General features: G+C 36.0%; 2 protein-coding genes across 2 annotated transcripts; both read right to left on the bottom strand.

The window, feature by feature from the left end:
• Positions 1–4312: 4312 nt before the first annotated feature.
• On the bottom strand, positions 4313–10777 carry LOC102219470 (probable G-protein coupled receptor). The gene is made up of 2 exons (XM_005797006.2): positions 10630–10777; positions 4313–6158 (listed from the first exon to the last, which is right to left on the bottom strand). The coding sequence occupies exon 2, from the start codon at positions 6057–6059 to the stop codon at positions 4770–4772; it is 1290 nt and encodes a 429-aa protein (XP_005797063.2). The 5' UTR covers positions 6060–6158; positions 10630–10777; the 3' UTR covers positions 4313–4769.
• A 1051-nt stretch (positions 10778–11828) lies between these two features.
• On the bottom strand, positions 11829–15912 carry LOC106700465. Its single transcript, XM_023324485.1, has 6 exons — positions 15827–15912; positions 15388–15562; positions 14521–14677; positions 13134–13306; positions 12724–12952; positions 11829–12616 (listed from the first exon to the last, which is right to left on the bottom strand). The coding sequence occupies exons 2-6, from the start codon at positions 15544–15546 to the stop codon at positions 12414–12416; spliced, it is 921 nt and encodes a 306-aa protein (XP_023180253.1). The 5' UTR covers positions 15547–15562; positions 15827–15912; the 3' UTR covers positions 11829–12413.
• Between the last annotated feature and the right edge of the window lie 14 nt (positions 15913–15926).

Genomic DNA, 15926 nt, shown 5'->3' with positions numbered 1-15926 from the left:
CAACAACTAATACAGCTGCACAATGTTAACTTTCTAATTTCAGATGACATAATCGTTCTGCAACCTCCCAGCTTGTACATTGACTGTGTTTCCGATCAAGAATACACACAGTACTTACCTGTTCAGCTAACATTAACCATCCATCAGTCCCTATAATAGCTTAGATTTTATAGATTTTTTTGACTCAACACACAATTTTATTATCCCGGAATACAATGTAAGACAGGAAGCAGCTTCTGTAGACATACTATCTGAAATTTACGAAAGTGCAACTCAAATGTTGCCGTGATGATTCTTTTGTAACATCACTCAAGCACCTTTTTTGAAACAGTTCCAAGATAAACCCACAAAGACAAGCCTCTTTCTGAGTTGCCTCTGGTCATTTACAAACCAAGCTAAATCACAGTGATTTGATTTTAATCAAATTAATGCCACAGAGTGGAGGAAATATTAGTTTGTTGCAACAAGAGCAATAGTTCAACACTACTTAAAGCTGCTGCCAACATCAGCAGCTTATGTGGGGCATGTTGGATGTGCCACCATGTTCCTGCTCAGCACCTGTCACTCCAGCTGTTTGCAGAACAATAGGTCAGACAGACTGTCACATCCACTTAACAGTGTTCATCCTGATCAAAAAAACTTCCAGTGCAGTTCCACATTGTTGCATAAATTTAGGAGGATGAATTTATGTCTCTAAGAATTGCCAAAATAGGTAAGCTTTACAGAATGCTTATTAGATTCAACTAATAAGTTACATGTGAAAAACTGATCCTTATCAGTTGTTTTGTAGTTTTGCAGTTTAACATGTATTATGAGTTGTATAATATCTTGAGATTGTCAACTGTTAATAATTTTTACAATTTGGGTTTTCCAAATGTCCAACGCATAAAAGAAGATCATCTAAAACTTTTTTATATGTATAATTATACCTTTATATGTAGACAACATCTCTCCTTTTCAATTCTTTGAAATCAATTTATTTAGTGAAATGCTTACAGCAGTCAGAATCCATGTTTACAGCTAAAATCATTGATGGGGTTTCTCAAATTATTAGCTAAAAATCTTCTAAAATTATTCCCTAAAATTGCTGTACAAGTTCACCCTGTTGTGGGTTTGTAGTCTCACAACAGCGATTACAAACCTGAGCTCTCTACATGAGCTCTGATAAGATACTTTACAGACTGTCATGTTTTATATTTGCTCAGTCCATTTGAGGGTCTGACAAAATAATATTATTCACTCCTTCAGACAGCAACATCAATCACTTTCTTTCCCTTTGAATCCTCAAGAGTTACTGTCTCATCACCTCTACTGTGCATTATTCATCGTTATGTGCAATAGAGCAGCTCATCAAGTTTAAATTAAACAGGCATCACAAGAAGATTAGACCTTTTTCTTAGATTTAGTGTTAAGTAAAGCCACAGTCAATCAGGCTCAAAACATAAAGTCTTGTTCTCTGAAGGATGGGGTTTATGTTTGATGTACTCTGAATGAGATTTGCAGGGGAGAAAGAACATTTGTAATTGTCCTGATTTAATGAGAGCTACCACTGAAGAGGGAGGTTTTTCGATTTAATTAGCTGGTAGTAAATTACAGACACGCCAAAACAGAGTCACATTTGGAAGTAAGAGATTTATTGGTTTTCTCACATTAACCTGTCCTTAAGTAATTTTCCTATAGTTAAGGTCAGACAGAAGAACTGCTTAGCATCAAACCTGTGAGGAACCAGAAATCACTGGTTATTATTAAGTTTCACATTTATATGGAATGAAGCAATGGCGGCCAATGAAGCATTGGCAATGCTACAATATCAACACCTTCAAGTGAGTTAAAGTTTGATAAGAACCCTCTACAAACTGTCCAGTATAGAGGTGGCAACATCATGCTGTGGGGCTGTTTTGCTGCCAGAGAAACTGATGATTGGTAAAGAAGTGGATGGGATAATAAAAAAGGAAGACTACCTCCACATTCACCAACTTTAACTCAACACTATGGCCAGATGGTGGAAATTTTGGACACAATTGTGTTCTCCAGAATCTCGATGTTCCCAAATACTTTTCTTGTGTTCTTTTATCTGTTTATTTGCTATATGTTATACCTGTTCATATTTTGATTTGTAGACATATTTACAAATCCTTAGGAATAATTTGTGTTCATTAGTCTATTGCTCTGTCTGTTTCTGTCAATTTTTCTATTTTCTGTTTGTTTTTTTCACTATTAAATCATTCTGCATGTTTAAGTTCCTGGCAAGTTCAAAATTAAGTTTAAAATTAGTTTGTTTGTTTTTTATGAATGGTTCAAATGCATCATTAAAGGTCAAAATGATTATGAATTTCATCAGCATAATGAGGGCGTGTGAACTTTTGACATCAGGGTGCGACGCTTCTAGAATTGTAAGTGTTGCTAAAGCAATCCTCAGTTGGAAAATCATATCATATTTGTAGTGTTCATTTTATTGCACTCCCTTTGATAACAGCACTCTGCTACACTGTCATCAACAGAGCTGTTCTGGTAGCTCTCTTCAACACTTACATGGATTTGTTTGCAGCCAGATACCATAAAATGGCACAGTGTTATCTCGTGTTGAACACATCCAGAAGTCAATAAAAAAGCTTTTTAGATACTGTTTGTACAAGTGTGTTTGTGCATGTTTTTCTTTTTTTTTTTTTTTCTTTTTAATGCCTGTCGGAAGGTCTGGTTCACCCTTGACACACACAACTATTTCTGTTTAATGTCCCATAAAAGCAAAATAGAATTGTACATAAGGCAATATATGATCAAGTTATTTCTGAACTGTTTTTTGAGAACATCCCTGGGAAGTTACAGGATTTGCACAAATTTTGCTGAGCATGCTCATTCTATTTGTCAGTCTAGACTAGTGCGTCTGGCTGATGTTATCCCCTAAACCTAATCTGTGTGGCACAGAGGCAGACTTGTTCTTTCACTGCACAGGCATCAGCAGCTGTGATAGCAATCTGTTTTCATGAGAAAACTTGACTAATGCAGTGGTGAATCCAATAATATTGCAATAAAAAAAAACATATCAATATGATGCAACTATAAAAAAGGAACTCTAAGATGTGCTTATGTCGCTCCACACAAATGGGCAACAAAATCACTCACATCATCTGTTACGAAATGGTATTTTCTGCTTACATAACCATGTGTTAACTAGGCTCAATTTTGATCACAGACCTTTTACAAGTAAATACATGAAATTCAGGTCACTGAGCTTTTCATTACAAAGACAAAATATTTCACAGTAATTAGTCAGCGCTGCTGTGTTTATATTTTGTCAATACTATAATAATACTCACAATGAAATCCAGAAATATTCTTACAGTTACTGAAGACAATAAATTGAAAACAAAGCTCTTGTATTTGTGCTGTTGTTCATAAGTTGTATATATTTTAAGCTACAAAGTTTGACATTGAGCCATGTTTTTAACTAAAGTTAAAATCACATGAGAATATAGAAAGGACATCATAACACATAAAGAAAACTTTTTGTAGCTTAAAAGTTGTATATATTTTAAGCTACAAAGTTTGACATTGAGCCATGTTTTTAACTAAAGTTAAAATCCCATGAGAAGATAGAAAGGACATCATAACACATAAAGAATTCTGGAAAATGTTCATTTTTATTATGTTTTAACAGGATAGACCAACATGAATTAGTACATAACTGTAAAGTAGATGGAAAAGATAACATGGCATAAGAATCTCTTACAAATAAAAATCTGAAAAGTGTGTTGAGGATTCTTATTCAAGGTAAATACTTGGAACAACCACCTTTTATTGAAATTACAGCTACAAGTCTGCTTGGGTATGTTTTTACCAGGTTCTCTTCGAATTAACTCAAGATCAATAAAATTAGATGTAAGTGCCTGAATATAGCAATTTTTAACTTCTGCCATATGTCCTCAATTGAATTTTGGTTTGGAATTTGACTGGATCATTCTTACAAATGAATATGCTACCATCCAAATTCACTTTTTACTGTCGTGCACTATATTAACATGTTCACTAAAAGAGATTATATAGGACCGTTTATTGCCGCAATGTAAAAAAATATATATATTAAAAATTAAAACTGTCTAAATTCTGACTATAAGCTAAAGAGAAATGTACTAAAGTGAATAATAAACTGTTTTTAGATAAACCGTCTAAACAAAAACAGATTCATATGATTATGTAAAAGTTTACAGCTGTACTATAATCATTAAATTCGGAAAAGAAAAATGCTTAAACATACTCATTTTTTTTACATTTTTTGAAACAAATACAAATGATCAAGTAATGACTTGCAGAATATTGCTTGTATTTAAATGAAACTATAAAATAATATGTTCACTTTAGGCTGTAAAAATATTTTTACAAAAGGAAGAGCTATCCACTTTTAATAAGTAGATCCTGAATCCAATCTACAAGATCTATGATTTGTATGTAAACCTGTTGACTGATTCAAACTTCTTAACTAATAATATTATATACACAGTACCCCCTCTTTTTGAAACTAGAACTACTAAGTTGTGGCTTATAAATAGTTTATAAAAGTAGAGTTTATTTGGAAAAGCATAAATTACTTTACGATAATTTCAGAGCTTTTACAGATCAAAGAATACAGTATCAAGTTTTAAAAGACATAACAAATTTTGTTTTTTATGTTTTTGTGTGAAGCTTTGCTGGTAGTAATTAAATCATGCTGTCCTATATGACTTCAATAATCCAGCAGGTTATTAACATCATGTCAAAGCTGTGAGGTACATCTAGTTCAACTCTTCTGGAATCTGACCTGGTATCCTGAAACCAGTCTGCCCAGTTTGATCCAGAGTGGTTCTGGGGCTGGGCATTGCAAAGCTTGCACGTGTCTCTATCGTGCAACTGGTCCTATGGAGGAACTGCAGGAAGTTTTCATGGCCTGAGCCCTCGTGACTGGAAAAGGCCGGGTCTGTTGGGTATGCTGAGTAGCAGCGCTTCAACTTACACAGCTCCTCACGGATCTGTCTGTTTAGAAGTCCATAGAAGAAAGGATTCATAGCAAAGGAAGAATACGCCAACCAGGTCACCACTACCTCCAAGTCATTAGGAGTGTGAGGTTTTGAGTTCAGTATCAGATGGAGGTGGAAGGCAAAGTAAGGCAGCCAGCAGATTAGAAACTGACCAACAATAATCATGAGGGTTAGAGCAGCTTTACTGCCAATAAAAGGCCGATCTCTTGTTATCCTGCAAGGATAACAAGGGGCGTGGTGAGTTGTGATGATTGTCGTCTGACTGTTTATGGAGTCTAAGCGATGCTTGACCTGAGTGTTCGTCCATGAGGGTAGAGGCCCATGCTGCTGTGCTGCCACTCGGGCCACCTTGTACACATTGCAGTAGACAGCAAAGATCACCACAGCTGGCAGACAGAAACAGGTGACGCTGAAGAGAGCAGAGAAAATACGCCGGTGGTCCTTGTGGCTCCAGTGAAGTGAGCAGTGTGCAGCACTGATGGACTTCTGACCATAAGACGGCCATCCGAAAACGGTGGAAAAGCCCAGGATGGCCGAAGCCACCCACACCATCACCACAACAGCCAAGGTCAGCTTCAGGGTCATCTTGACCTCATAGCGCATGGGGTGGACAATATAGTAATACCTTTCCACACTGATGGCTGTGATGGTGAAAATAGAGGCAGCTATGAGGATTACATTGAGGAAGACATAGATCTGGCACTCCAGCACATTAAACACAACCTCAGCAAAGTACGGCGAGCTGGACACGATGCCGAGAGGCATGAGCAAGATGGCGCACAGCAGGTCCACTGCACAGAGGTGGCACACGAAGGCAAATTTCCTGAGATGAGGGGCTTTGATAACAACTACCATCACTGCAGTGTTGGCCAGAAGTGCGAGAACATTCAGGGTCACCATGAAAAGCAGTCCTGTCAGGTCTTTGAATCGAGTCTGCGGGTTGGGAAGTGTGCCCAGCTGCCTGCTGGGAGCAGAGGGCATGGGTGCCCATGCTGAGGTGCTCTCATTATATTCGGAGGTAAAAGCAGTGCTTGACTCTTCCATCATTCATATTAAAAGTTTCAAAGAAGATGTCTGTACTCCTGTTTTCCCCATTACTCTGTCATCAGCTCCAAGGATGTCTTAGAAATAAAAATCTCTTCACTCCTGAAAAGAAGAATAAACAAAGGTCCTTTAGGCACATTTTTAATGAATTTCACATAAAGAGTAAACAGAATTGAAATTTTCAAGCAATTAAAACATTCACTAAACGTAACATTTGCATACTGCCGTCCTTTATGTTTAAAAGCCAGTCCTCTGCATGCTTATTAATGTAGAAGTACATAAGTATTGCCATCTGTGAGTTGTTTTTGTGTGCACCTGTTCAAATGGGACTAAAATTCAAATTCTTTTGGTTAGTGCTTTCAGATAGAGCACAGTGAATTCTTTTTACCTAATAAAAATGGAAACCTGCTCCTCCTTCAAATCCCAAAAGCCACCGAAATCAAACAGACTGGGGGTAGTAACATCAAAAGAAAGAGATAAAAAAAAGGTGATGGTACAATGAAAAAGTTTGCGAAAAAGTTTTTGCTCCATCACAGATTTCTTCTTTTAGGCTTTTTATCAGACTTAAACGTTTAGATAATTGATCAATCTATCATAATATTTTTGTAGATTTCTATCTTCAAAATTAGAAAAAAATAATCTGAAGAGGAATTCATCTTCACTCTTCTTGGCTGAATTGTTTTTATTCAACACATTCATCCATGATGTGTTTTTAAGTGCTAATGGACTGTTTTTAAATCTCAGTCATATTTTAAGCCAGACATTGATTAAGCCATTTCAAATTCTTAACTTTTTTTTAAAGTCATTCAGATGTGGCCTTCCTGGTGTGCTTCATATTATCACCCTACAGGAAGAACATCCAACAACATTTTCTGATAGTAACCAGAAATTATGGTTCCATCATTTGTGACAAGCTGTCTGACTGCAAAGGGTGCATAGCAATCCTGCACCATCATCATGTTTGATTGTCGGTCTAATGGGGATTTTCACAAGATATGATGGGAAAACTAACCTTTCAAAAAGTTATGCTTTTGCTTTCCCAGTACAATATATATTTTCCCCTAAAGGGATCACTGAGATGTTTTAGGTGAGAAGTGAAAAGGGCTTTGTGTTCTTTTAGGTCAGCGCTTCTTTTCACTTCCGAGCTCTGTGTGGCATGTATGCCATTTTTTCCCAATCTTTTTTCTTTCACTGTTGAATCAAGAACACTGACCTTAACTGAGGCAAGTGAGGCCTGCAATTTTTGAGATATTGTCACATTGAGTGATGTCCTTTGACCAGCCACTCTTGTGAATAGGTCAAAACTGATCTATGTTTTCTCCATTTGTGGACGGATGGCTCTCACTGTGATTCACTGGAGTCCAAAAGTCATAAAAATGACATTGTAACCCTTTTCAGACTAGTAGATGCCAGTGAATTTGCTTCTCATCTGTCCTTAAATTCCTTTGGACATGATGTGTTCCTTTATTAAACCTTTTTGCCTACTTTATGTTATCAGCTACATTCTATTTGAGCAATTTCTCAATTCTGCAAGTAAAACTGAAGACTGAAGCAAACAATGTGGTTAATAGTAATTAGCAGGTGATAGAGTTTTTTCCACTTTCAAGTAAAACTGCATAATTATTGAGAAAAACTTTTCAGTTGACTCAGGTTGATTCCCTTTCAATTTAAAGTAATTGGATTATATAAAACAAAAGCGTGATATTAAACGAAATACATCTATTTTTCACACCTGGCATTTCAGATATCTTAAATGCATGTCTTTATATGACAACACATTTTATTGTTTTAACATTCACGTGTTTCTTGGTTTCAATAGCACTGCATATTTTCATGAAAATAAACTTTGTTGATATGTGAAATATAATTCTTACTTGAAGAAACTTAGATTTTAAAAACATGGGATGCAGTTGTTTCCAATTTAATATTAAAGCTTCCTCTCATCAACTTGCTAAGATAAAATATATGATTCCCATATATTTTGATTTCCCCTGTATTCACTACTTATAGCAATCGTGCACCATCACCACCAGTGAATATGTATGTTATACTTCTGATGTAGAAATATTTAAACCAATGACAATAAACAGTCAGGGTGTTGCTGTGTGGACCATAGTTTGTTGCTAGAGAGTCTGCATACCCTCCAAAGCGTGATTCAGGAGTTGAGAGAAATTTTCCGTAAATGAAAACAACTTGGCTAACATCCTCCTTTCACCCACTTCCCTAATGGAGTCCAAAGGGCAATCCAGGACACTGCTGGATTCACATAACTTCAATTATAATCTGTAATTACTAAATGCTTTTGAAGAAGCCATAATATGAATAGCGGAAAATGCCAATGATTTTTTTTTCTGTTTTGTTCATTGTTTTGAAAACTGAGATATCCATGTAGATCCATGTATCCATGTATAAATAGATGTTTAAAATAAGCTTTGGTTAATCAGTAACAACGATCAAATCGTAGATATCTAAAATCTATTTTTTACTGTTAAGAAGTCTGTTTTAGAAATCTATGCTTCAAGATGGAAAATTATTACTTCTTGTTATGTAAAAAAATAAAAACCAAATCTAGATTAATAAGAAAGACATCGGATATATTTGAAATGCTGGTTGTGAATACTGTGAATAATATGCTGTAAATTTCAAAAATCTTTGATGTCTAGGAAGAATTTACCATCTCATAGCTGCTTCAGGATTTTATGAAGCATATCAGAAACAAACTTTCTGTATTTAAACTGAGATAAAATTGCTGTGAAATTATGGATTAATCCCCCTGGCAGATTTTTAAATTCTGAATATGCAGCTCAACTTTAGACTATTTCTTACTTATTAAACAAATTAACATGAGCATTTTGTGATATTTGCTCGACATTTGTAAACTTTGACAGCAAAAAAAAAAACGAGAAAAAAAAACTGTCAACATTAACTTTAGGAAGATTAAGTAAGGGACACATTGACTTTCTCTAAGGAGAGCAAAACATGATCAATAGGAATAATTCATGGGGGACACTGTGACTCTCCTCCATCTATCCCCATTCTTCAGAAATGAGAGATAATGAGTGTTCTTGTTTCAGTCCAGCTGCACGGCTAGCAGTACAGTGATTAGTGTGTGATCAGCGCCACCCTTCGTTATAACATCAAAGAGGATCCTCTCTTCACAACATTCACAAAACAACATAGAAAACACTGTAAGATGGGACTAGTCATCAAGCAGAAGTTAAATGTAATGTTAACACTTTCACATGCATTGTATGCTTCAGTATCCTCTTTATGTGGATCTCAGCATTTGCATGCGTCTTTCTTTTGAAAATCATATTTGGGTTTCATATGTGAGACAGATTGTCCTAAATGCAAGGGCTGATGTTCTCTGCTGCTGTAATCTTCTCTGGTGGGATGCCAGTTCTGCAGAGGTTTATCCCCTAGCATGGGGACTTAAAAATGTACATCCTCATATTATATAAGGTTGTTCTCATAACAGACATGTTCTGGTTACAGACCAACATACACTGAAGGCGTCAAGTCTATTTTATTTATTTTTTTATTTTTTTAATGGGCAGAAATTATTTTATAGAAATAAAATTCACACATTTTTACTGGCTTGAAAGAATTATGCAATTCTTTAAATCCATGCAATATCTGATTGGACTTAGCGCTCTCCAAGATGCTTGAATTATGCCCAAAATAAACAGTTTTGGTTGAATGTATCTAGGATTATAAATACACTGTATCTTTGGTATAAATTGGAACCTGAGAATGGGCACAGATTTGATTGAAATAAGAAAAAAAGTACTCATTTCTAAATGTATAAATTTAATTGATTGATAAATGTTTTAGTAAAAAAATAACCCACAAATAAGTTAAATAGGTAGAAAATAGATCATATCAATCTTCAGAGATGAATGGAAACTGTTTTCTTATTTAAGTTGAAATTAATATTAAAAGCAGCAATAGAAAAATACTGGAATAAAATAATTTGCAATGTAAAACATATAGTTTTTAAAAAAACAAGTGTATTAAAAAGAGCACATCATCACACTATACACAATAGATTCAAAAGATTAATCCTTGGTGTAAATTATAAAAAAGACATAGGCTATAGACATAATTTAAATGCATAATGCAGTTTTATTTAGGTATTTATTCATTTTCTAGTTTTAGAAGATATACTTTTGGACACATCATTTTTAAAATGATATTCCAGATCTCACCACTTCTCCTACAAAGTCTTTCACAAGCACATGATGAAATTTCATGTAAAATATTTAGTTTCAAATGTAAATATTCCAGGGGGGGGGAGGAGTTCTCTGAATCATTGCTCGAATGTTATTGTCTCCCTTTGGTACAACCATTAGTATATGAGTTTTAAGGTGTCTTGATCATGTTAACATCAACACCAGGCAAGTATATACAAACTGAAAACACTTTTCATTTTGTAAAAGTGAAAAGTGAACATTTTTAGAGTCCTAATTTTCTCTAAAAAGCTAATTAATTCCAACTTTCATTAAATAAAACATAAAATTAGTCTGTAAAAAAATTGGCTGCTCATTTACACAAAAAAAGTTACAAATCTTACATTTTATAACAGAGCCTTGGTCCTGTGAGAAGTTCTTGTATAGCTGAGCCCTTCCATGTGTCTTTCTGCTGCCCAAAAGTCTTCAGAGGTGTTAAAATCTTTGACAAAAAAAGATTCCTTAAAAAGGAACATATGACCTGAGGGAGCACTGATGCCACCAGTGTGAGAGGAAATGAACTGTGAGAACTGACTCAGGAGACTCAGACAGCTGCAGGGACGGATGAGGGAGGAGCCATCAGCTGGTGATCACCTCAAATCCCTTCTTTCAAGAGGAGATGAGCACACCAAACCTCCTCTATCCAATGACACGCACTCTTTCATCCATCTGCATGTGGCGGCGACTGTTACACACTGTATACTGGGATCGCGGTTACACATAATCCTTTATTCTCTCCATAGCTCCAGAGTGAGTGAGGGCACTGGAGGATTGGCTAGCTTCTCAGCGTTACCACCAAATTCTGAAAGGTTCATTCTCAACATCTCAATTAGCCAGAGACACACCTGTGGGCGTATTTAAAGGCAACACCTCAAACATACTGTTTTTTGGGTGACATAATGGAAAAAGTTGAAAAAATCAGTCAAGTAGTCAGAAAGATAATTATGGATCTACACAGGTCTTTCTAATCCTTGGGAGTGAAATCCAAATGCCTGAATGTGCCTCATTTATCTGTTGAAACCATTATATCCAAGTATAAACAGCATGGAAATGTTCATCATATCTTTCCAGATGGTGATTGTTTCTGTCACCAAGGTGAATGTGTTTTAGTGTGAAATGTGTGTAATACTCTGGAGCAAAAGCAAAACAAAACAAAAAAAATTGTGAAAAAGTTAAGTGAGAGTCATTGTCCAGTAGAACAAGCCAAGCATCAACATGGGCTAAAAGGCCACTCAGTTGGGGAAATGTTATTATTCCCAAAGTGGCAATAAAAAAGGAGGTTAGTTTGAAAATGAACTCAAGGACAAAACTCTTAATTTCTGGTGACGTGTACTATGGACTGATGAAACTAAAGAGGAAATGTTTGGCCATAACAACCAGTGCTACATTTGAATTAAATAAGCTGAAGCTTCCAAGTTTGGGAATACCAATTAAACTGGGCAGAGGTTGTTCTGTTTTGTACATATTTTGCTGCACAAAAACACAAGAGACTGGTGCAACTTACATGTAGCAAATATATATAATTTAAGAACCCCAACTAATCTAAAGCAGAAAAAGTTTATTTAATATCAGACAGTGAGAGACAAAAGGTGATGTGACCTTTAACACAGTGGTCAAACAAGACTCACTACTGACATCTGTTGACTGACAGAAGAAAAAGACAAACAGAGAATATACTGGATTTTATTCTACTGACATAATTATAAAAAGACTTCCACTTAAATTATCATCTGAAACTGTGAACACAAAACTCAAAAACACAACATCGCCTTCAACAGAGAGTTTTCGCACAGATCATCACAAATAACAGTTTGAAATGTACCTTGTGTATACATACAACATACACTTGACTGAGAGGTTACATGTTATTCTGTTTCTACGCTACCACCACTTACAAAAACAATCACTGCAACAGACACACTTGTGTTTAGGAACCTGGGTATATATATGGCATTTCATAGTGTTACCAGCTTTTCAGACACTAAATAATCAACTCAGAGTTGTCAAAATAAAAAGTGTCCTATAAAGTTTTGAAAAAATAAGCAGCTTAATATGGGAAAAAACTTAACTTGGTTAAAGAAAAGGCAACAATGAGATTAGACAGTAATACAGTGGCAGATCAGCACCACTAGAAAACAGAGTCATTTGCCATTGCATCATTTCTAGACAGAATCGAAGCATCTTGGCAGAAAGTTTGATCAACAGATGCTCTGTTTTCAGTTTTAACCAACCCCAACCTCTTCTTCAGCAGCTTGTCCTCGTTGTTCAGCTTTGTGCGGATGGCATATTTAATCTGGGTAGTGTCGACGCCAAACTTTTCTGCAACATGATCTGAAGAGGGAAAAAAAACACATTACAAAATATTAACGATATTAAAGTAGATATTGTTATGCTACATAGAGTGAAATTTGAGCTTTGGCTGGTGTTCTTTATCTCACCCATTAAGCTTTTCAAGATCTCAGGTGGGAGAGGAGGCTTGTGGCTATCTTCTCCTGTGAAGTTGTTCTTCCGGCCCTGCAGACAGTGAGTGGCCAAAGTGTCTCGGTCGAAAATTATCATCAGCAGAGCGCCGACATACTTCTTAAAGTCAGAAATGTCTGCAACACGCTCATAAAGATCTTTTGGCACTCGTATATTCTCAGCAAGATACACAAAGTTAAGGTCATCCTGAAAACAAACAAAAAAATGGTCACATATAAATCACAGTCTTCATTAGTATGGTGAAGGATATAAATATCCTAATACCTGGACAATCAGGTTTGTCCAGTGTGATTTCAAAACAAAAACTGAGCTAAGTGCCTTTAACCGTTGTATTGGCAAAAGACTTACAGATCATTCTGGCACTGACCTCTGGGATATTATGAACTCCTCCAACATGAACTCCGGAATCGCTCAGGAAGGTCACGCCTTCATCAGTGTTTTGTGGTTCGACCCCAGCCTCACTTCCATGAAGAACGTGATCCAGAGTTACTCGAAGTTCATTTGCTGTGTGCCTCATCTGTATCATGAGCGTGTTCATCTCTGCAAATAATGTTAAATCAACACAAATACACTTGTAAAACACATTTTATATAACTTGATAACTTTGCCACAGAGTAGTCGTTGAAAAGCTAAACCCAACGCAAGATAAGTATTCGCTGTATACAAAAATATACAGCTGCAAGACAAGTTACGCAAATCAGCTGGAGTCGTCCTGACCTTCTCACGCAGAACTAGATGATGCAGTGAGGCTATGGGATTATTGTTTCCTACATGCACAGAATGTGTTCCTGCCCTGAGGAAGCAAAGCAGCTCTTTCTTTCACAGTTGCAGTAAAGTGTTTATGTGAGTTGTGTGCAAGGCCCTTGTATTAAAAATCTTTTTAATCTCTCCACAGAACAACTTTACACAAAAAGGTGGAAAACCATAAAAGGTCAATTGCAAACTAGTATTTTTAAGGATATTTTTTTAAGGATATTGATACTGAAATGTGCTATACAAATAAAATTTGATTTGATTTGAGTTTTATCAAGTAGTGAGTATTTTTATGAATTTTATAGATTATTGAAACAATTTCTCAAAACATATTTACTTTCATAGTTGTGTTTATATATAACACCCTAAATATTTAGAATATGTTTTTGCTTTGATGAACATAATTGGTCTTTAAAGGTATTTCTATACCCTCAAACCAGTTTCTTTACAATTAATGAAGTCTTCATGAAGTCAACATGTAAGAAAGCTTCTAGGAATAACCACGATGCTTACACTGATATATAAAATATGACATGATCATAAAGTAAGTTGCAATATAATTAAACTAATATTATACACTACCTCTAGTTTTCTTCATAATTGGTAATAACCCACAGTTCAATCTAGAATAAGACTACATCAGATTCTGGAAAAGCAACCTGGAATCCATTTAAGATCTGAAAGGTGTGGACACCAGAACTTTGCGTAATTAAAGACAAAAAATATATTTACATTTTCGCTGCCATTAAATTTTTGAAAAACATTTTGAGTATTATTTCCTGATATTGTTTTACCCGTCAGATTTAAAATTTATTTATTTTAGTCACAGATGAAAAATATTTTTTTCAATATTTGACCAAACAAATCTGCAAAAATATGACATGGACATGATATCAACAATAACCACACATCTGCTTGACGTCACATAAAACCATAATGTGCTCATGACTGGAAGTGTTACTAGATTAATGATTGATTTCTTGGTGTATCTTTCCACCAACCTTTGAGTTCCCTCAGCTCTCTCTCAGCCAAGATCCTGCATCTCCGCTCGTATTTGAGCTGCGCCTGCAGCTGCTCTATTTTCATGAGGAGGCTGACGGTGTCCGTCCTGATGCCTTGGCTTGCAAAATGTTCTTCATCAAAGTCAAAAGTTTCAGGCTGCCAAAAGAGAAGAAAAGAGACGGTAAATAGTTTCCAAAGAACGTGCAATCACAGCTCTGCTTCAGAGTAAGCATGGGCTAGTTTCTGAGAAATACAAATGTGGCTGTTTGAGAATATTTCCAGCTCTGAAAAGCAACGTCTTGGCAAGACAATTTAAGGAATGCCATCCATCACTCTCATTAAAATAATTCTGTTTGGAAACTACAGTTGTCAAGCTACTAGTGACATGTGGTTTGGGATTAAACCGATATTTTGTCGATTTCAAACCTGATCTGGCAGCCATACTGCTCCTTCCATTTCTCTCATCGGTAAAGAAACCATTTTTTATCAATGCAACTATAGAAGATATACAACATATCTATTTTAACTTCTTTGATTATTATTATGATCCCAAATGAAACCTGTCCTCCTGTAGTTGAATATTATTTTGTGGTGTCACAAAATCACGTTTTCTTACAATAGACTATGAGTAGTTTATGAAAAATTACTTTAATTCATTGATTTCCAAAGAGGTACGAAACGCCCTGCGGCAAATCTGTTTTGAACCAGACTTCTTTAAAACTTCAAGCTTCGAAAATGATAGCCACCCGGTCAAGATTTTAGTCGTGCTTCAGATCGAAACAATGTCTTTGACACAACAATGTCTTAAAATAGCAACTGTTGCTTTTCAGTGGATGGAAAGGTTAAACGGAGTTCATTGTGATCACTTCGTTGGTGGGAAGAGGGGAGTGGCTGGACTCTTCTGCCATCCTGTATCTGTCCTCCACAGACCCACTGAACTCCTGGACATCTAAAGGGCTGCCGATCTTTATCATCTTCACTTGCGGCTGTCCTGAACTTGATCCAGAGCTTCTCTTTGGAGGCATTTGGGAAGAAGTAAATCTGGACATATAGAAACACATTCCAAGTTTTGATTTTCTCCACAAACAGGGGGTCAGACAAACTTTTCACATTCATTTAGCTATCATTCCTTATTTTCATATTAAATTATTTAATGCCAGACAAGATGGAGAGGTTTTATTGTTTAGATCGCTCCTACTGCCCCTTGCCTCCTTCTCAGCCCCTCCCACTAAAGCAGCTGGACGCACAAACTACCCATCAGCTGTTGTTAAACCAAGCTTTAATGTTAGTGCATAAGAGTCTCACCTGACCGATTAGATAGCCTTCAGGGAGAGAGCCTTAAAAACACAGTCACCTAAGACAAAGGCAGCGGAATACATGGAAATACTGCGTAGTAGAGGAAGTA

The sequence above is a fragment of the Xiphophorus maculatus genome, chromosome 20 (assembly GCF_002775205.1).
Source record: "Xiphophorus maculatus strain JP 163 A chromosome 20, X_maculatus-5.0-male, whole genome shotgun sequence".
Taxonomy (NCBI): domain Eukaryota; kingdom Metazoa; phylum Chordata; class Actinopteri; order Cyprinodontiformes; family Poeciliidae; genus Xiphophorus; species Xiphophorus maculatus.
Note: the sequence above shows the minus strand (reverse complement) of the source record. Positions and strands in the feature narration are given on the sequence as shown.

Excerpts from the sequence above, each read along its gene's own strand:
- LOC102219470 (XM_005797006.2), bottom strand. The coding sequence starts at position 6,059 with ATGATGGAAGAGTCAAGCACTGCTTTTACCTCCGAATATAATGAGAGC.
- LOC106700465 (XM_023324485.1), bottom strand. The coding sequence starts at position 15,546 with ATGCCTCCAAAGAGAAGCTCTGGATCAAGTTCAGGACAGCCGCAAGTG. Across the intron at positions 12,953-13,133 it reads GAGTTCATAATATCCCAGAG|GATGACCTTAACTTTGTGTA; the intron begins GTCAGTGCCAGA and ends GTTTGTTTTCAG. Across the intron at positions 12,617-12,723 it reads GATCTTGAAAAGCTTAATGG|ATCATGTTGCAGAAAAGTTT; the intron begins GTGAGATAAAGA and ends TTCCCTCTTCAG.